Source organism: Microchirus variegatus (assembly GCF_963457635.1).
Source record: "Microchirus variegatus genome assembly, chromosome: 7".
Classification (NCBI taxonomy): domain Eukaryota; kingdom Metazoa; phylum Chordata; class Actinopteri; order Pleuronectiformes; family Soleidae; genus Microchirus; species Microchirus variegatus.
In genome coordinates, this window is record NC_139808.1 from 33,036,094 (window position 1) to 33,058,635 (window position 22,542).

General features: G+C 34.4%; 1 protein-coding gene across 2 annotated transcripts; it reads left to right on the top strand.

Moving 5' to 3' along the window:
* The first annotated feature begins 404 nt into the window (after positions 1 to 404).
* vps29 (VPS29 retromer complex component) lies at positions 405 to 5,822 on the top strand. Of its 2 annotated transcripts, XM_083892778.1 has the most exons (5): positions 411 to 439; positions 1,879 to 1,890; positions 3,882 to 4,073; positions 4,233 to 4,468; positions 5,406 to 5,822. In XM_083892778.1, the coding sequence occupies exons 1-5, from the start codon at positions 437 to 439 to the stop codon at positions 5,521 to 5,523; spliced, it is 561 nt and encodes a 186-aa protein (XP_083748904.1). In that variant the 5' UTR covers positions 411 to 436; the 3' UTR covers positions 5,524 to 5,822. The 2 variants fall into 2 exon arrangements, with proteins under 2 accessions (XP_083748905.1, XP_083748904.1); XM_083892779.1 differs by lacking the exon at positions 1,879 to 1,890 and having other exon boundaries at positions 405 to 439.
* The last annotated feature ends 16,720 nt before the right edge of the window (positions 5,823 to 22,542 follow it).

Genomic DNA, 22,542 nt, shown 5'->3' on the forward strand with positions numbered 1-22,542 from the left:
AATATTTACATTTAAGAAGCTGAAAAATCTGTTTTTTTTTTTAAACACTCAAACTGATTAATTGATGATGATGAAAATGATGAAAATAGTTGACAATTAATTTGGTAATGGATTAATCGCAAAGAAACCAGAAAACTTTATTGTTTTACTGTTTTTTATTTTTGTTTACTATTGTATTTTGTTGCACTTTGGCCAACTGTGGCTGTTTTGTGAATATTTTTATTAGGAATGGATTATCCCATCCGTTTACTGTAAATCCCCCAAGTTTGACACGCTTTTACTTTGAAACGTCGGACGGAAGTTATCGCCGCGAGCTTGACGCGCGTTGGTCTCCTCCGCTCCCGTTGGCTGACGTCGTGACGTCATACGTACGTCGACGTTTCCTCAACTTAACTCGGCCGAGTCTCGCAGGAAGGAAACAGCAACACAGAAGAAGATGGTGAGTGTGAAATGGCGAAAAAACGGGGCCACGAATGCTGTCGTTCACAGCCCGGGTGTCGACCTCCGTGTCCTCGGCATGTTTCCGAACACTTTGTGGACGCGGACGGAGCGACGTGTTGTTGTTTTCGTGTCTGAACGTGAAGCTCCGTTTGCGAGATGGACCAACGGTCACATGACAGATGATCACTTTAGTGGCGAAAAAGATCGTGAGAACAAACTGCGGCTGACTTTTCTCAAAACCTTCGCTTATTGTTGTGTTTGACCAACAGTCGTGGTTGTTATGTGGTTTATTTACAGCACATTTTGTTTACTTTTCCACCCCCCATGTTAGCTACCAGGGCTAGCATGCTAGCAGCTACTTCTGTATTGTAAACAACAAAGATGAATTATTATTATTAACTTTGACTTTACATCATCATCATGTTTTTAAACGTGGACCACCGTAAAGATACACCAGGACAATTCACTGCAGTTATTAGTTCACTCATTCACCCTTTTCTACGGTGGCCCTGAGGTGCAAAACACAAAAACGGAAGAGATATGTCATGTGTTTTTTTTTATTTGCGTTTACGTTTTGATTGAATCTTTTTGTGTTTTTTGTTTTGCGTTTGTGTTTTGCACCTCAGGGCCACCATACATTTCCCACCCTTACATCAACAGGGCTGTAATTAATGTCAGAAAACGTCAATTAGTGGTTGTCAGACTTGGAAATGATTATGTTTTTGTCCACAAATCAAAATATACTAAGATTTAATGATTTCTTTGTTATATGGAGCAAAGAAACCAGGACATTTCACGTTCACAATCTGATTTATAGCAGATTAATCCATTATGAATTATTAAATTAAGAGTCAAATCTTTTGCAAATCACTTAAAAAATTAACTAAAACAAGTTTCTCTGATTTTCAGCTTTTTAAAATGTGAATATTTTCTGGTTTCTTTGCTCTGTACAAGAAATAAGTCATGAACACTGATCGTCATTCTCCGAACCAAACAAAATAATGGAACAGTCCATTTTATATAATATTATATGGCCTTAAAATGACACTTATTATTTTTAAGGCAATTGTTGAACTATAGTTTGGATCAATATTTATTTGTAAATAACGCCTCGAGTTTCAAAATCTTTCTTACAATCAGCCATTTTTTTTTGCTTTATCATTATCACTAACCAGCCGCCATTAACACAATAATTTAACCACATTGTTGTTTGATTTTCTGATTGATTTATTTATTTTTGGAATGATTAATATCTGTCGACTTAATCCATTCACCTTTTTTTTAATTTTCTAATTTCAGTTTTTTTCCCCTCTTGTTTTTTTTTCCTTCTCAATCTTTGATCATGCATCGTGTCGTTCTCTCCACGCACATCCCGCCTTCTCCTCCCTCTCTCACCCACTCCCACTCCCCCTCTCATCCTTGTCTTCACTCCACCAGGCTGGTCACCGGGTAAGTGTCGCTCGCCTCGCTCTGTTTTTCTGCTCCTCTGACTCTGCCTGGCTCGCACTAACACTGGAGAGGCTCGGATTTTTGCTCTTTAAACAGTTTTCTATGGTGGCCTGGAAGTGCAAACCATGATTATAAAACGCGAAACTCGTTAACAAGCCCCCCAAAACAAACTAGGACTGCATATCGCCAAAATGGACGCCAAAATTGAAACTGGCCCACTTCCTGTTGAGTTGAGGCCATGGTTACGGTCGACTTTTTTCTTCGTCATAGTCGATAACATCTTCCCGCGAAGTTTCTGGAAATTCTGTGGAACTCAACGGATGCCGAAGTCAGAGGGCACTTCCTGTTACGTGGTGGCGAATGGTCAAAATTCGCCAAAAAGCAGAGGATTGCCGTTGCCACACCATTTTTGAAAATGTTTCATATTTGATGTGTCCAGTACAAATTGACGCATTTTTTTTTAATGTTGGTACGGGAAAATATGCTTGGACGCGTTAGCTCATTTACGTAGGATGCAGATGGGCGCCAACATTCCAAATGGCCAACTTCCTGTTGAGTTGACGCCACGGTTACGGTCGACTTTTTTGTTCGTCTTGGTCTTTAACGCCTTCCCACCAAGTTTCAGGAAATTTGGTGGAACTCGATGTACGCCGAAATCACGGCGAATGGTCAAAATTTGCCAAAACCGAGGGTCGCAGCGGCCACGCCATTTTTGACAACTTTTCATATTCAATTCGTCTAGTACAAATTGCCGCTTTTTAAAAAAAAATGTTTGTACGGCAAAATGTGCTCGGACATGTTAGCTAATTAACGTAGGATGCAGACCAAATGGCCAACTTCCTGTTGAGTTGAGGCCATGGTTACGGTCGACTTTTTTCTTCGTCTTGGTCGATAACGTCTTCCCGCAAAGTTTAAATATATAATATAATATATAAATTATGAACAATACACTGTTCTTACTCAGGAAAAATCACATCAGTCCACCTTAAATTCTATGTCCGAATGCACTAAACTTGACCTAATTATGCGAGATAAAAACTTTTTTACAAAGCAGGTGAAAGAAGGGATGGAAATATTCCTATAATCTCAACAAAGTAGTAAAGTACTAGTAAAGAGTTCTAATGTTATTTATTATAAATTGTTTTTACTACGTGTTTGTAAGTCGGTGTTTGTTTGTGTGTGGTTTATTTCACATTGAGTGTCTGAAATCCAACTGTGAAGATTCAGTCCACATTTGCCCGTTATGGGATGTTTTTGTAAGAAGAAAAATCACGAACGCAGTTTGAATTCAGACCGTCAATAATTGCTTTTCACTCACAAGTGTTGCTTTAAAAAAATGTTTGATTTATGAATTAAACTTGTTTATCTACGGTGTAGGAGTGTCACCATTCTCCAAATCCTCGATTCGATTTGAGATTTGATTCTCTGTGTTTTTGTTTTTAAATAATTAAATACATAATAATATGAATGTAATAATAACCAGGCAATTGTAAACCTGCTTGGCGTTCCGTAGCGTGGAAACGCTTAAATCCAGGGATCCAGGATGCTAGTTATCGCTAGTTAGTTTTAATTTTTGACGTTTTTGCTCCACACGAGGACAGTAGAGTTGTCGTGTTAGCGCGGTTGTCGTCGTCGTCACGTCTACGTCCTGTGCTTTGCTACACGCTCGTAACACAATTAGTTGGCAGCAGCAGCTTCAGGTTAGCGGGAGGAGCTAACGTGTAGTCGCGCTACAGTAGCTACAAATGGAGATCGTGACACTCCTACGACTGTACTCGCGTAACACAAAGTTTGGACACTGTTTGGTTAACAAAGACGATGATGACGACGAGCTAATAATAAACACCAGCAGAAACGACCAGCGGCGTCCCACAGGGCTCCGCCCTCGGCCCACTGCTCCTTTCAGTTGTTCTTAAAATGACAAAAACGCAGTCACCGAGCCGGTAACTGGCTACGTCGCTAACCCGTATGCGTCTGTGTGCTGCCGTCAGTTGGTCCTGGTGTTAGGTGACCTGCACATCCCCCACCGCTGCAACACGCTGCCGGCCAAGTTCAAGAAGCTGCTGGTGCCGGGGAAGATCCAGCACATCCTCTGCACGGGAAACCTCTGCACCAAGGAGAGCTACGACTACCTGAAGACGCTCGCCGGAGACGTCCACATCGTACGAGGAGACTTCGATGAGGTGCGTCGACGCAAGACATTTGCATTTTAGACAAACGTGGCGTGGTCAGATGAGCCGCAGAATGCGCGGGGCGTCACAGACGTAGCTACTGTTATTCATAAATAACGCAGTAACTTCTTTGTTAACTAAAAACATGTTTTGTATCCCCCGCCCCCTCAGAACCTGAACTACCCAGAACAGAAGGTGGTGACAGTGGGCCAGTTTAAGATCGGCCTGATCCACGGTCACCAGGTGATCCCGTGGGGCGACATGGCGAGCCTGGCGCTGCTGCAGAGGCAGCTGGACGTCGACATCCTCATCTCAGGACACACGCACAAGTTCGAGGCGTTTGAGAACGAGAACAAGTTCTACATCAACCCCGGCTCGGCCACGGGAGCCTACAGCGCTCTGGAGAGGTACGAGGGAGAGAGGGAGGCGGTCGCCACGGCAACCAGACACTCAACTGTCGACGCTTAACCTTATTTATTTTATTAAATAATAAAAAATAAGTAAAAAAAAAATTATATACATACTTTTTAAATAAATTCTAAATATGTATTTATTATTATTTTTATTAAAACAATTAAATAATAAAAATAAGTAAATCAATTATATATATATACATATATATTTTTTTTTTAATAAATTCAAAATATTTATTTGTATGATCATTTTTAGTAAAACAATTAAATAATAAAGAATAAATACATTATATATATATATATTTTTTTAATATAAAGAATAATAAAAATAAGTAATTCAATTATATATTTTTTTTTTTACATGGATTCAAAATATTTATCTTTTATTAAAACAATTAAATAATAAAAAATAAGTAAATAAATTATATATATTTTTTTTTAGTAAATCCAAAATATTTATTTGTATTATTATTTTTATTAAAACAATTAAATAAAGAATAAGTAAATAAATTATATTTTAATATAAAAAATAAGCAAATAAATTACATATATATATATATATATATATATTTTTTAAATAAACTCAAAATAGTAATTTTTTATTAATACAATTAAATAATAAAAAATAAGTAAATCAATTATATCTTTATTTTAATAAATTCAAAATATTATTTTTTATTATTTTGATTAAAAATAAATGAATAAAAAATAATTAAATAAATTATATATTTTTTTCTTTATAATTTGTTTTAATATTAAAATAATAATAATAAATAAGTCAATAAATATATTAAAAAACTATATATATATATATTATTTAATAAACAGACAGATTTTTTTCAAGGTTTAATTGAGATGGAGTTGAATTGGCTTTATTATATATTTGTTATAACGAGCCCTCCCTAAAGTCCTGTGTGTTCTCTGCTCACAGCAACATCATCCCCTCGTTCGTATTAATGGACATCCAGGCGTCCACGGTGGTGACGTACGTTTATCAGCTGATCGGCGACGACGTGAAGGTGGAGAGAATCGAGTACAAGAAATCTTAGAGGAGGAAGAAGAGTTGTGTTAAAGTGGCTCAGTTTCTCATGTCATTCCTTTCCTCTCATGTAACTCAACTCTAAACGACCGTGTATCATATTGTTTATACGTCATCAGCGTTTGCTCCAGTCAAAGTCGTCACGTGGAAAGCGTAGAGAACGCAATAATGTCACGCAATGTGTTTATCAGAAGAAATATTTGCTGCCATTTTCCGGAGATTGTGTGTTTTTTTTTCTGTCACAAAAACAACATTTTAGAACTTCATGTCGTCGTTTTCTTTCTCCACACAATAAAAATCTAATTTCACCGTCTGTCGTTGTGTCCGTTGGCCCTGGCACCAACTTCCTGTTGAGATTATTATTATTTTCGCCAAGGTTGCGCTCGTTTTTGAGGGCACTAAAGTGAATAAAAACTAGCCCCAGGGCTCTATAGCGCCCCCCAGAAAATAAAAAAAAGACAATTGTCCAAAATTTGACTAAAACAATATTTGCCAAAATTTGACTAAAACAATTTTTGTCTAAAATTTGACAAAAAAAATTTGACCAAAATTTTGCAAAAAAAATTGTTGTCAACATTTTTACAATAAAATGTTTTGTCCAAAATTTTGCAAAACATTTTTTGTCAAAAACTGTACAAAAGTAGTCTGAATGGGTACTTTTGTTTTTTTTTGTTTTTTTAAAGTCAAGTCACTGCCGAAGAGCATGGATCGCTCTCCTGATTTTCAAAATTCATTCAAAATATTCCTTAAGAGATATGCAAATATTTTCAACGGATCGTTGTTCAGGGCGTCGTTGACTGTGACTGTGTACAATTTCAAGTAATTCCAAGATAATTTTTCTTTTTAAAGTTATTTCACTGCGTAAGTGCATGGATTGCGTTCCTGATTTTCAAAATTCACTAAAAATATTCCTTTAGAGATATCCAAATATTTTCAACGGATTCTTGTTGAGGGTGTCGTTGACTGTGACTGTGTACAATTTCAAGTAATTCCAAGATACTTTTGGTTTTTTTGTGAAAAAAAGTCAAGTCACTGCCTTAGTGCATGGATCGCTTTCCTGATTTTCAAAATTCATTAAAAATATTCCTTAAGAGATATGCAAATATTTTCTACGGATTGTTGTTCAGGGCGTCGTTGACTGTGACTGTGTACAATTTCAAGTAATTCCAAGATACTTTTTAAAAAAAAAAGTCATTTCACTGCCTAAGTGCATGGATCGCTCTCCTTTTTTTCAAAATTCATTAAAAATATTCCTTAAGAGATATGCAAATATTTTCAACTGATTCTTGTTCAGGGCGTCGTTGCCTGTGACTATGTACAATTTGAAGTAATTCCAAGGTACTTTTGTTTTTAAAGTTATTTCACTGCGTAAGTGCATGGATTGCGTTCCTGATTTTCAAAATTCATTAAAAATATTCCTTAAGAGATATGCAAATATTTTCTACGGATTGTTGTTCAGGGCGTCGTTGACTGTGACTGTGTACAATTTCAAGTAATTCCAAGATACTTTTTAAAAAAAAAAAGTCATTTCACTGCCTAAGTGCATGGATCGCTCTCCTGATTTTCAAAATTCATTAAAAATATTCCTTAAGAGATATGCAAATATTTTCTACGGATTGTTGTTCAGGGCGTCGTTGACTGTGACTGTGTACAATTTCAAGTAATTCCAAGATACTTTTAAAAAAAAAAGTCATTTCACTGCCTAAGTGCATGGATCGCTCTCCTGATTTTCAAAATTCATTAAAAATATTCCTTAAGAGATATGCAAATATTTTCAACTGATTCTTGTTCAGGGCGTCATTGCCTGTGACTATGTACAATTTGAAGTAATTCCAAGGTACTTTTGTTTTTAAAGTTATTTCACTGCGTAAGTGCATGGATTGCGTTCCTGATTTTCAAAATTCACTAAAAATATTCCTTTAGAGATATCCAAATATTTTCAACGGATTCTTGTTGAGGGTGTCGTTGACTGTGACTGTGTACAATTTCAAGTAATTCCAAGATACTTTTGGTTTTTTTGTGAAAAAAAGTCAAGTCACTGCATGGATCGCTTTCCTGATTTTCAAAATTCATTAAAAATATTCCTTAAGAGATATGCAAATATTTTCTACGGATTGTTGTTCAGGGCGTCGTTGACTGTGACTGTGTACAATTTCAAGTAATTCCAAGGTACTTTTGTTTTTTTTTGTTTTTTTAAAGTCATTTCACTGCCGAAGAGCATGGATCGCTCTCCTGATTTTCAAAATTCATTCAAAATATTCCTTAAGAGATATGCAAATATTTTCAACGGATCGTTGTTCAGGGCGTCGTTGACTGTGACTGTGTACAATTTCAAGTAATTCCAAGATACTTTTTTAAAAAAAAAGTCATTTCACTGCCTAAGTGCATGGATCGCTCTCCTGATTTTCAAAATTCATTAAAAATATTCCTTAAGAGATATGCAAATATTTTCAACTGATTCTTGTTCAGGGCGTCGTTGCCTGTGACTATGTACAATTTGAAGTAATTCCAAGGTACTTTTGGTTTTAAAGTTATTTCACTGCGTAAGTGCATGGATTGCGTTCCTGATTTTCAAAATTCACTAAAAATATTCCTTTAGAGATATCCAAATATTTTCAACGGATTCTTGTTGAGGGTGTCGTTGACTGTGACTGTGTACAATTTCAAGTAATTCCAAGATACTTTTGTTTTTTTTGTGAAAAAAAGTCGTCACTGCGTAAGTGCATGGATTGCGTTCCTGATTTTCAAAATTCACTAAAAATATTCCTTTAGAGATATCCAAATATTTTCAACGGATTCTTGTTGAGGGTGTCGTTGACTGTGACTGTGTACAATTTCAAGTAATTCCAAGATACTTTTGTTTTTTTTGTGAAAAAAAGTCAAGTCACTGCCTTAGTGCATGGATCGCTTTCCTGATTTTCAAAATTCATTAAAAATATTCCTTAAGAGATATGCAAATATTTTCAACTGATTCTTGTTCAGGGCGTCGTTGCCTGTGACTATGTACAATTTGAAGTAATTCCAAGGTACTTTTGGTTTTAAAGTTATTTCACTGCCTAAGTGCATGGATTGCATTCCTGATTTTCAAAATTCACTAAAAATATTCCTTTAGAGATATCCAAATATTTTCAACGGATTCTTGTTGAGGGTGTCGTTGACTGTGACTGTGTACAATTTCAAGTAATTCCAAGATACTTTTGGTTTTTTTGTGAAAAAAAGTCAAGTCACTGCCTTAGTGCATGGATCGCTTTCCTGATTTTCAAAATTCATTAAAAATATTCCTTAAGAGATATGCAAATATTTTCTACGGATTGTTGTTCAGGGCGTCGTTGACTGTGACTGTGTACAATTTCAAGTAATTCCAAGATACTTTTTAAAAAAAAAGTCATTTCACTGCCTAAGTGCATGGATCGCTCTCCTGATTTTCAAAATTCATTCAAAATATTCCTTAAGAGATATGCAAATATTTTCAACGGATCGTTGTTCAGGGCGTCGTTGACTGTGACTGTGTACAATTTCAAGTAATTCCAAGATAATTTTTCTTTTTAAAGTTATTTCACTGCGTAAGTGCATGGATTGCGTTCCTGATTTTCAAAAATTCACTAAAAATATTCCTTTAGAGATATCCAAATATTTTCAACGGATTCTTGTTGAGGGTGTCGTTGACTGTGACTGTGTACAATTTCAAGTAATTCCAAGATACTTTTGGTTTTTTTGTGAAAAAAAGTCAAGTCACTGCCTTAGTGCATGGATCGCTTTCCTGATTTTCAAAATTCATTAAAAATATTCCTTAAGAGATATGCAAATATTTTCTACGGATTGTTGTTCAGGGCGTCGTTGACTGTGACTGTGTACAATTTCAAGTAATTCCAAGATACTTTTTAAAAAAAAAGTCATTTCACTGCCTAAGTGCATGGATCGCTCTCCTGATTTTCAAAATTCATTAAAAATATTCCTTAAGAGATATGCAAATATTTTCAACTGATTCTTGTTCAGGGCGTCGTTGCCTGTGACTATGTACAATTTGAAGTAATTCCAAGGTACTTTTGGTTTTAAAGTTATTTCACTGCGTAAGTGCATGGATTGCGTTCCTGATTTTCAAAATTCACTAAAAATATTCCTTTAGAGATATCCAAATATTTTCAACGGATTCTTGTTGAGGGTGTCGTTGACTGTGACTGTGTACAATTTCAAGTAATTCCAAGATACTTTTGGTTTTTTTGTGAAAAAAAGTCAAGTCACTGCCTTAGTGCATGGATCGCTTTCCTGATTTTCAAAATTCATTAAAAATATTCCTTAAGAGATATGCAAATATTTTCTACGGATTGTTGTTCAGGGCGTCGTTGACTGTGACTGTGTACAATTTCAAGTAATTCCAAGGTACTTTTGTTTTTTTTTGTTTTTTTAAAGTCATTTCACTGCCGAAGAGCATGGATCGCTCTCCTGATTTTCAAAATTCATTAAAAATATTCCTTAAGAGATATGCAAATATTTTCAACGGATCGTTGTTCAGGGCGTCGTTGACTGTGACTGTGTACAATTTCAAGTAATTCCAAGATAATTTTTCTTTTTAAAGTTATTTCACTGCGTAAGTGCATGGATTGCGTTCCTGATTTTCAAAAATTCACTAAAAATATTCCTTTAGAGATATCCAAATATTTTCAACGGATTCTTGTTGAGGGTGTCGTTGACTGTGACTGTGTACAATTTCAAGTAATTCCAAGATACTTTTGGTTTTTTTGTGAAAAAAAGTCAAGTCACTGCCTTAGTGCATGGATCGCTTTCCTGATTTTCAAAATTCATTAAAAATATTCCTTAAGAGATATGCAAATATTTTCTACGGATTGTTGTTCAGGGCGTCGTTGACTGTGACTGTGTACAATTTCAAGTAATTCCAAGATACTTTTTAAAAAAAAAGTCATTTCACTGCCTAAGTGCATGGATCGCTCTCCTGATTTTCAAAATTCATTAAAAATATTCCTTAAGAGATATGCAAATATTTTCAACTGATTCTTGTTCAGGGCGTCGTTGCCTGTGACTATGTACAATTTGAAGTAATTCCAAGGTACTTTTGGTTTTAAAGTTATTTCACTGCGTAAGTGCATGGATTGCGTTCCTGATTTTCAAAATTCACTAAAAATATTCCTTTAGAGATATCCAAATATTTTCAACGGATTCTTGTTGAGGGTGTCGTTGACTGTGACTGTGTACAATTTCAAGTAATTCCAAGATACTTTTGGTTTTTTTGTGAAAAAAAGTCAAGTCACTGCCTTAGTGCATGGATCGCTTTCCTGATTTTCAAAATTCATTAAAAATATTCCTTAAGAGATATGCAAATATTTTCTACGGATTGTTGTTCAGGGCGTCGTTGACTGTGACTGTGTACAATTTCAAGTAATTCCAAGGTACTTTTGTTTTTTTTTGTTTTTTTAAAGTCATTTCACTGCCGAAGAGCATGGATCGCTCTCCTGATTTTCAAAATTCATTCAAAATATTCCTTAAGAGATATGCAAATATTTTCAACGGATCGTTGTTCAGGGCGTCGTTGACTGTGACTGTGTACAATTTCAAGTAATTCCAAGATAATTTTTCTTTTTAAAGTTATTTCACTGCGTAAGTGCATGGATTGCGTTCCTGATTTTCAAAAATTCACTAAAAATATTCCTTTAGAGATATCCAAATATTTTCAACGGATTCTTGTTGAGGGTGTCGTTGACTGTGACTGTGTACAATTTCAAGTAATTCCAAGATACTTTTGGTTTTTTTGTGAAAAAAAGTCAAGTCACTGCCTTAGTGCATGGATCGCTTTCCTGATTTTCAAAATTCATTAAAAATATTCCTTAAGAGATATGCAAATATTTTCTACGGATTGTTGTTCAGGGCGTCGTTGACTGTGACTGTGTACAATTTCAAGTAATTCCAAGATACTTTTTAAAAAAAAGTCATTTCACTGCCTAAGTGCATGGATCGCTCTCCTGATTTTCAAAATTCATTAAAAATATTCCTTAAGAGATATGCAAATATTTTCAACTGATTCTTGTTCAGGGCGTCGTTGCCTGTGACTATGTACAATTTGAAGTAATTCCAAGGTACTTTTGGTTTTAAAGTTATTTCACTGCGTAAGTGCATGGATTGCGTTCCTGATTTTCAAAATTCACTAAAAATATTCCTTTAGAGATATCCAAATATTTTCAATGGATTCTTGTTGAGGGTGTCGTTGACTGTGACTGTGTACAATTTCAAGTAATTCCAAGATACTTTTGGTTTTTTTGTGAAAAAAAGTCAAGTCACTGCCTTAGTGCATGGATCGCTTTCCTGATTTTCAAAATTCATTAAAAATATTCCTTAAGAGATATGCAAATATTTTCTACGGATTGTTGTTCAGGGCGTCGTTGACTGTGACTGTGTACAATTTCAAGTAATTCCAAGGTACTTTTGTTTTTTTTTGTTTTTTTAAAGTCAAGTCACTGCCGAAGAGCATGGATCGCTCTCCTGATTTTCAAAATTCATTCAAAATATTCCTTAAGAGATATGCAAATATTTTCAACGGATCGTTGTTCAGGGCGTCCTTGACTGTGACTGTGTACAATTTCAAGTAATTCCAAGATAATTTTTCTTTTTAAAGTTATTTCACTGCGTAAGTGCATGGATTGCGTTCCTGATTTTCAAAAATTCACTAAAAATATTCCTTTAGAGATATCCAAATATTTTCAACGGATTCTTGTTGAGGGTGTCGTTGACTGTGACTGTGTACAATTTCAAGTAATTCCAAGATACTTTTGGTTTTTTTGTGAAAAAAAGTCAAGTCACTGCCTTAGTGCATGGATCGCTTTCCTGATTTTCAAAATTCATTAAAAATATTCCTTAAGAGATATGCAAATATTTTCTACGGATTGTTGTTCAGGGCGTCGTTGACTGTGACTGTGTACAATTTCAAGTAATTCCAAGATACTTTTTAAAAAAAAAGTCATTTCACTGCCTAAGTGCATGGATCGCTCTCCTGATTTTCAAAATTCATTAAAAATATTCCTTAAGAGATATGCAAATATTTTCAACTGATTCTTGTTCAGGGCGTCGTTGCCTGTGACTATGTACAATTTGAAGTAATTCCAAGGTACTTTTGGTTTTAAAGTTATTTCACTGCATAAGTGCATGGATTGCGTTCCTGATTTTCAAAATTCACTAAAAATATTCCTTTAGAGATATCCAAATATTTTCAACGGATTCTTGTTGAGGGTGTCGTTGACTGTGACTGTGTACAATTTCAAGTAATTCCAAGATACTTTTGTTTTTTTTGTGAAAAAAAGTCAAGTCACTGCCTTAGTGCATGGATCGCTTTCCTGATTTTCAAAATTCATTAAAAATATTCCTTAAGAGATATGCAAATATTTTCTAGGGATTGTTGTTCAGGGCGTCGTTGACTGTGACTGTGTACAATTTCAAGTAATTCCAAGGTACTTTTGTTTTTTTTTGTTTTTTTAAAGTCAAGTCACTGCCGAAGAGCATGGATCACTCTCCTGATTTTCAAAATTCATTCAAAATATTCCTTAAGAGATATGCAAATATTTTCAACGGATCGTTGTTCAGGGCGTCGTTGACTGTGACTGTGTACAATTTCAAGTAATTCCAAGATAATTTTTCTTTTTAAAGTTATTTCACTGCGTAAGTGCATGGATTGCGTTCCTGATTTTCAAAAATTCACTAAAAATATTCCTTTAGAGATATCCAAATATTTTCAACGGATTCTTGTTGAGGGTGTCGTTGACTGTGACTGTGTACAATTTCAAGTAATTCCAAGATACTTTTGGTTTTTTTGTGAAAAAAAGTCAAGTCACTGCCTTAGTGCATGGATCGCTTTCCTGATTTTCAAAATTCATTAAAAATATTCCTTAAGAGATATGCAAATATTTTCTACGGATTGTTGTTCAGGGCGTCGTTGACTGTGACTGTGTACAATTTCAAGTAATTCCAAGATACTTTTAAAAAAAAAAAGTAATTTCACTGCCTAAGTGCATGGATCGCTCTCCTGATTTTCAAAATTCATTAAAAATATTCCTTAAGAGATATGCAAATATTTTCAACTGATTCTTGTTCAGGGCGTCGTTGCCTGTGACTATGTACAATTTGAAGTAATTCCAAGGTACTTTTGGTTTTAAAGTTATTTCACTCCGTAAGTGCATGGATTGCGTTCCTGATTTTCAAAATTCACTAAAAATATTCCTTTAGAGATATCCAAATATTTACAACGGATTCTTGTTGAGGGTGTCGTTGACTGTGACTGTGTACAATTTCAAGTAATTCCAAGATACTTTTGGTTTTTTTGTGAAAAAAAGTCAAGTCACTGCCTTAGTGCATGGATCGCTTTCCTGATTTTCAAAATTCATTAAAAATATTCCTTAAGAGATATGCAAATATTTTCTACGGATTGTTGTTCAGGGCGTCGTTGACTGTGACTGTGTACAATTTCAAGTAATTCCAAGGTACTTTTGTTTTTTTTTGTTTTTTTAAAGTCAAGTCACTGCGTAAGTGCATGGATTGCGTTCCTGATTTTCAAAAATTCACTAAAAATATTCCTTAAGAGATATGCAAATATTTTCAACGGATTCTTGTTGAGGGTGTCGTTGAATGTGACTGTGTACAATTTCAAGTAATTCCAAGATACTTTTGGTTTTTTTGTGAAAAAAAGTCAAGTCACTGCCTTAGTGCATGGATCGCTTTCCTGATTTTCAAAATTCATTAAAAATATTCCTTAAGAGATATGCAAATATTTTCTACGGATTGTTGTTCAGGGCGTCGTTGACTGTGACTGTGTACAATTTCAAGTAATTCCAAGATACTTTTTAAAAAAAAAAGTAATTTCACTGCCTAAGTGCATGGATCGCTCTCCTGATTTTCAAAATTCATTATAAATATTCCTTAAGAGATATGCAAATATTTTCCACGGATTCTTGTTCAGGGCGTCGTTGCCTGTGACTATGTACAATTTGAAGTAATTCCAAGGTACTTTTGGTTTTAAAGTTATTTCACTGCGTAAGTGCATGGATTGCGTTCCTGATTTTCAAAATTCACTAAAAATATTCCTTTAGAGATATCCAAATATTTTCAACGGATTCTTGTTGAGGGTGTCGTTGACTGTGACTGTGTACAATTTCAAGTAATTCCAAGATACTTTTGGTTTTTTTGTGAAAAAAAGTCAAGTCACTGCCTTAGTGCATGGATCGCTTTCCTGATTTTCAAAATTCATTAAAAATATTCCTTAAGAGATATGCAAATATTTTCAACGGATCGTTGTTCAGGGCGTCGTTGACTGTGACTGTGTACAATTTCAAGTAATTCCAAGATAATTTTTCTTTTTAAAGTTATTTCACTGCGTAAGTGCATGGATTGCGTTCCTGATTTTCAAAAATTCACAAAAAATATTCCTTTAGAGATATCCAAATATTTTCAACGGATTCTTGTTGAGGGTGTCGTTGACTGTGACTGTGTACAATTTCAAGTAATTCCAAGATACTTTTGGTTTTTTTGTGAAAAAAAGTCAAGTCACTGCCTTAGTGCATGGATCGCTTTCCTGATTTTCAAAATTCATTAAAAATATTCCTTAAGAGATATGCAAATATTTTCTACGGATTGTTGTTCAGGGCGTCGTTGACTGTGACTGTGTACAATTTCAAGTAATTCCAAGATACTTTAAAAAAAAAAAAGTCATTTCACTGCCTAAGTGCATGGATCGCTCTCCTGATTTTCAAAATTCATTATAAATATTCCTTAAGAGATATGCAAATATTTTCAACGGATTCTTGTTCAGGGCGTCGTTGCCTGTGACTATGTACAATTTGAAGTAATTCCAAGGTACTTTTGGTTTTAAAGTTATTTCACTGCGTAAGTGCATGGATTGCGTTCCTGATTTTCAAAATTCACTAAAAATATTCCTTTAGAGATATCCAAATATTTTCAACGGATTCTTGTTGAGGGTGTCGTTGACTGTGACTGTGTACAATTTCAAGTAATTCCAAGATACTTTTGGTTTTTTTGTGAAAAAAAGTCAAGTCACTGCCTTAGTGCATGGATCGCTTTCCTGATTTTCAAAATTCATTAAAAATATTCCTTAAGAGATATGCAAATATTTTCTACGGATTGTTGTTCAGGGCGTCGTTGACTGTGACTGTGTACAATTTCAAGTAATTCCAAGGTACTTTTGTTTTTTTTTGTTTTTTTAAAGTCATTTCACTGCCGAAGAGCATGGATCGCTCTGCTGATTTTCAAAATTCATTCAAAATATTCCTTAAGAGATATGCAAATATTTTCAACGGATCGTTGTTCAGGGCGTCGTTGACTGTGACTGTGTACAATTTCAAGTAATTCCAAGATAATTTTTCTTTTTAAAGTTATTTCACTGCGTAAGTGCATGGATTGCGTTCCTGATTTTCAAAAATTCACTAAAAATATTCCTTTAGAGATATCCAAATATTTTCAACGGATTCTTGTTGAGGGTGTCGTTGACTGTGACTGTGTACAATTTCAAGTAATTCCAAGATACTTTTGGTTTTTTTGTGAAAAAAAGTCAAGTCACTGCCTTAGTGCATGGATCGCTTTCCTGATTTTCAAAATTCATTAAAAATATTCCTTAAGAGATATGCAAATATTTTCTACGGATTGTTGTTCAGGGCGTCGTTGACTGTGACTGTGTACAATTTCAAGTAATTCCAAGGTACTTTTGTTTTTTTTTGTTTTTTTAAAGTCAAGTCACTGCCGAAGAGCATGGATCGCTCTCCTGATTTTCAAAATTCATTCAAAATATTCCTTAAGAGATATGCAAATATTTTCAACGGATCGTTGTTCAGGGCGTCGTTGACTGTGACTGTGTACAATTTCAAGTAATTCCAAGATAATTTTTCTTTTTAAAGTTATTTCACTGCGTAAGTGCATGGATTGCGTTCCTGATTTTCAAAATTCACTAAAAATATTCCTTTAGAGATATCCAAATATTTTCAACGGATTCTTGTTGAGGGTGTCGTTGACTGTGACTGTGTACAATTTCAAGTAATTCCAAGATACTTTTGGTTTTTTTGTGAAAAAAAGTCAAGTCACTGCCTTAGTGCATGGATCGCTTTCCTGATTTTCAAAATTCATTAAAAATATTCCTTAAGAGATATGCAAATATTTTCTACGGATTGTTGTTCAGGGCGTCGTTGACTGTGACTGTGTACAATTTCAAGTAATTCCAAGATACTTTTAAAAAAAAAAGTCATTTCACTGCCTAAGTGCATGGATCGCTCTCCTGATTTTCAAAATTCATTATAAATATTCCTTAAGAGATATGCAAATATTTTCCACGGATTCTTGTTCAGGGCGTCGTTGCCTGTGACTATGTACAATTTGAAGTAATTCCAAGGTACTTTTGGTTTTAAAGTTATTTCACTGCGTAAGTGCATGGATTGCGTTCCTGATTTTCAAAATTCACTAAAAATATTCCTTTAGAGATATCCAAATATTTTCAACGGATTCTTGTTGAGGGTGTCGTTGACTGTGACTGTGTACAATTTCAAGTAATTCCAAGATACTTTTGGTTTTTTTGTGAAAAAAAGTCAAGTCACTGCCTTAGTGCATGGATCGCTTTCCTGATTTTCAAAATTCATTAAAAATATTCCTTAAGAGATATGCAAATATTTTCTACGGATTGTTGTTCAGGGCGTCGTTGACTGTGACTGTGTACAATTTCAAGTAATTCCAAGGTACTTTTGTTTTTTTTTGTTTTTTTAAAGTCATTTCACTGCCGAAGAGCATGGATCGCTCTCCTGATTTTCAAAATTCATTCAAAATATTCCTTAAGAGATATGCAAATATTTTCAACGGATCGTTGTTCAGGGCGTCGTTGACTGTGACTGTGTACAATTTCAAGTAATTCCAAGATAATTTTTCTTTTTAAAGTTATTTCACTGCGTAAGTGCATGGATTGCGTTCCTGATTTTCAAAAATTCACTAAAAATATTCCTTTAGAGATATCCAAATATTTTCAACGGATTCTTGTTGAGGGTGTCGTTGACTGTGACTGTGTACAATTTCAAGTAATTCCAAGATACTTTTGGTTTTTTTGTGAAAAAAAGTCAAGTCACTGCCTTAGTGCATGGATCGCTTTCCTGATTTTCAAAATTCATTAAAAATATTCCTTAAGAGATATGCAAATATTTTCTACGGATGTTGTTCAGGGCGTCGTTGACTGTGACTGTGTACAATTTCAAGTAATTCCAAGATACTTTTTAAAAAAAAAGTCATTTCACTGCCTAAGTGCATGGATCGCTCTCCTGATTTTCAAAATTCATTAAAAATATTCCTTAAGAGATATGCAAATATTTTCAACTGATTCTTGTTCAGGGCGTCGTTGCCTGTGACTATGTACAATTTGAGGTAATTCCAAGGTACTTTTGGTTTTAAAGTTATTTCACTGCGTAAGTGCATGGATTGCGTTCCTGATTTTCAAAATTCACTAAAAATATTCCTTTAGAGATATCCAAATATTTTCAACGGATTCTTGTTGAGGGTGTCGTTGACTGTGACTGTGTACAATTTCAAGTAATTCCAAGGTACTTTTGTTTTTTTTTGTTTTTTTAAAGTCAAGTCACTGCCGAAGAGCATGGATCGCTCTCCTGATTTTCAAAATTCATTCAAAATATTCCTTAAGAGATATGCAAATATTTTCAACGGATCGTTGTTCAGGGCGTCGTTGACTGTGACTGTGTACAATTTCAAGTAATTCCAAGATAATTTTTCTTTTTAAAGTTATTTCACTGCGTAAGTGCATGGATTGCGTTCCTGATTTTCAAAAATTCACTAAAAATATTCCTTTAGAGATATCCAAATATTTTCAACGGATTCTTGTTGAGGGTGTCGTTGACTGTGACTGTGTACAATTTCAAGTAATTCCAAGATACTTTTGGTTTTTTTGTGAAAAAAAGTCAAGTCACTGCCTTAGTGCATGGATCGCTTTCCTGATTTTCAAAATTCATTAAAAATATTCCTTAAGAGATATGCAAATATTTTCTACGGATTGTTGTTCAGGGCGTCGTTGACTGTGACTGTGTACAATTTCAAGTAATTCCAAGATACTTTTTAAAAAAAAAGTCATTTCACTGCCTAAGTGCATGGATCGCTCTCCTGATTTTCAAAATTCATTAAAAATATTCCTTAAGAGATATGCAAATATTTTCAACTGATTCTTGTTCAGGGCGTCGTTGCCTGTGACTATGTACAATTTGAAGTAATTCCAAGGTACTTTTGGTTTTAAAGTTATTTCACTGCGTAAGTGCATGGATTGCGTTCCTGATTTTCAAAATTCACTAAAAATATTCCTTTAGAGATATCCAAATATTTTCAACGGATTCTTGTTGAGGGTGTCGTTGACTGTGACTGTGTACAATTTCAAGTAATTCCAAGATACTTTTGGTTTTTTTGTGAAAAAAAGTCAAGTCACTGCCTTAGTGCATGGATCGCTTTCCTGATTTTCAAAATTCATTAAAAATATTCCTTAAGAGATATGCAAATATTTTCTACGGATTGTTGTTCAGGGCGTCGTTGACTGTGACTGTGTACAATTTCAAGTAATTCCAAGGTACTTTTGTTTTTTTTTGTTTTTTTAAAGTCATTTCACTGCCGAAGAGCATGGATCGCTCTCCTGATTTTCAAAATTCATTAAAAATATTCCTTAAGAGATATGCAAATATTTTCAACGGATCGTTGTTCAGGGCGTCGTTGACTGTGACTGTGTACAATTTCAAGTAATTCCAAGATAATTTTTCTTTTTAAAGTTATTTCACTGCGTAAGTGCATGGATTGCGTTCCTGATTTTCAAAAATTCACTAAAAATATTCCTTTAGAGATATCCAAATATTTTCAACGGATTCTTGTTGAGGGTGTCGTTGACTGTGACTGTGTACAATTTCAAGTAATTCCAAGATACTTTTGGTTTTTTTGTGAAAAAAAGTCAAGTCACTGCCTTAGTGCATGGATCGCTTTCCTGATTTTCAAAATTCATTAAAAATATTCCTTAAGAGATATGCAAATATTTTCTACGGATTGTTGTTCAGGGCGTCGTTGACTGTGACTGTGTACAATTTCAAGTAATTCCAAGATACTTTTTAAAAAAAAAGTCATTTCACTGCCTAAGTGCATGGATCGCTCTCCTGATTTTCAAAATTCATTAAAAATATTCCTTAAGAGATATGCAAATATTTTCAACTGATTCTTGTTCAGGGCGTCGTTGCCTGTGACTATGTACAATTTGAAGTAATTCCAAGGTACTTTTGGTTTTAAAGTTATTTCACTGCGTAAGTGCATGGATTGCGTTCCTGATTTTCAAAATTCACTAAAAATATTCCTTTAGAGATATCCAAATATTTTCAACGGATTCTTGTTGAGGGTGTCGTTGACTGTGACTGTGTACAATTTCAAGTAATTCCAAGATACTTTTGGTTTTTTTGTGAAAAAAAGTCAAGTCACTGCCTTAGTGCATGGATCGCTTTCCTGATTTTCAAAATTCATTAAAAATATTCCTTAAGAGATATGCAAATATTTTCTACGGATTGTTGTTCAGGGCGTCGTTGACTGTGACTGTGTACAATTTCAAGTAATTCCAAGGTACTTTTGTTTTTTTTTGTTTTTTTAAAGTCATTTCACTGCCGAAGAGCATGGATCGCTCTCCTGATTTTCAAAATTCATTCAAAATATTCCTTAAGAGATATGCAAATATTTTCAACGGATCGTTGTTCAGGGCGTCGTTGACTGTGACTGTGTACAATTTCAAGTAATTCCAAGATAATTTTTCTTTTTAAAGTTATTTCACTGCGTAAGTGCATGGATTGCGTTCCTGATTTTCAAAAATTCACTAAAAATATTCCTTTAGAGATATCCAAATATTTTCAACGGATTCTTGTTGAGGGTGTCGTTGACTGTGACTGTGTACAATTTCAAGTAATTCCAAGATACTTTTGGTTTTTTTGTGAAAAAAAGTCAAGTCACTGCCTTAGTGCATGGATCGCTTTCCTGATTTTCAAAATTCATTAAAAATATTCCTTAAGAGATATGCAAATATTTTCTACGGATTGTTGTTCAGGGCGTCGTTGACTGTGACTGTGTACAATTTCAAGTAATTCCAAGATACTTTTTAAAAAAAAGTCATTTCACTGCCTAAGTGCATGGATCGCTCTCCTGATTTTCAAAATTCATTAAAAATATTCCTTAAGAGATATGCAAATATTTTCAACTGATTCTTGTTCAGGGCGTCGTTGCCTGTGACTATGTACAATTTGAAGTAATTCCAAGGTACTTTTGGTTTTAAAGTTATTTCACTGCGTAAGTGCATGGATTGCGTTCCTGATTTTCAAAATTCACTAAAAATATTCCTTTAGAGATATCCAAATATTTTCAATGGATTCTTGTTGAGGGTGTCGTTGACTGTGACTGTGTACAATTTCAAGTAATTCCAAGATACTTTTGGTTTTTTTGTGAAAAAAAGTCAAGTCACTGCCTTAGTGCATGGATCGCTTTCCTGATTTTCAAAATTCATTAAAAATATTCCTTAAGAGATATGCAAATATTTTCTACGGATTGTTGTTCAGGGCGTCGTTGACTGTGACTGTGTACAATTTCAAGTAATTCCAAGGTACTTTTGTTTTTTTTTGTTTTTTTAAAGTCAAGTCACTGCCGAAGAGCATGGATCGCTCTCCTGATTTTCAAAATTCATTCAAAATATTCCTTAAGAGATATGCAAATATTTTCAACGGATCGTTGTTCAGGGCGTCCTTGACTGTGACTGTGTACAATTTCAAGTAATTCCAAGATAATTTTTCTTTTTAAAGTTATTTCACTGCGTAAGTGCATGGATTGCGTTCCTGATTTTCAAAAATTCACTAAAAATATTCCTTTAGAGATATCCAAATATTTTCAACGGATTCTTGTTGAGGGTGTCGTTGACTGTGACTGTGTACAATTTCAAGTAATTCCAAGATACTTTTGGTTTTTTTGTGAAAAAAAGTCAAGTCACTGCCTTAGTGCATGGATCGCTTTCCTGATTTTCAAAATTCATTAAAAATATTCCTTAAGAGATATGCAAATATTTTCTACGGATTGTTGTTCAGGGCGTCGTTGACTGTGACTGTGTACAATTTCAAGTAATTCCAAGATACTTTTTAAAAAAAAAGTCATTTCACTGCCTAAGTGCATGGATCGCTCTCCTGATTTTCAAAATTCATTAAAAATATTCCTTAAGAGATATGCAAATATTTTCAACTGATTCTTGTTCAGGGCGTCGTTGCCTGTGACTATGTACAATTTGAAGTAATTCCAAGGTACTTTTGGTTTTAAAGTTATTTCACTGCATAAGTGCATGGATTGCGTTCCTGATTTTCAAAATTCACTAAAAATATTCCTTTAGAGATATCCAAATATTTTCAACGGATTCTTGTTGAGGGTGTCGTTGACTGTGACTGTGTACAATTTCAAGTAATTCCAAGATACTTTTGTTTTTTTTGTGAAAAAAAGTCAAGTCACTGCCTTAGTGCATGGATCGCTTTCCTGATTTTCAAAATTCATTAAAAATATTCCTTAAGAGATATGCAAATATTTTCTAGGGATTGTTGTTCAGGGCGTCGTTGACTGTGACTGTGTACAATTTCAAGTAATTCCAAGGTACTTTTGTTTTTTTTTGTTTTTTTAAAGTCAAGTCACTGCCGAAGAGCATGGATCACTCTCCTGATTTTCAAAATTCATTCAAAATATTCCTTAAGAGATATGCAAATATTTTCAACGGATCGTTGTTCAGGGCGTCGTTGACTGTGACTGTGTACAATTTCAAGTAATTCCAAGATAATTTTTCTTTTTAAAGTTATTTCACTGCGTAAGTGCATGGATTGCGTTCCTGATTTTCAAAAATTCACTAAAAATATTCCTTTAGAGATATCCAAATATTTTCAACGGATTCTTGTTGAGGGTGTCGTTGACTGTGACTGTGTACAATTTCAAGTAATTCCAAGATACT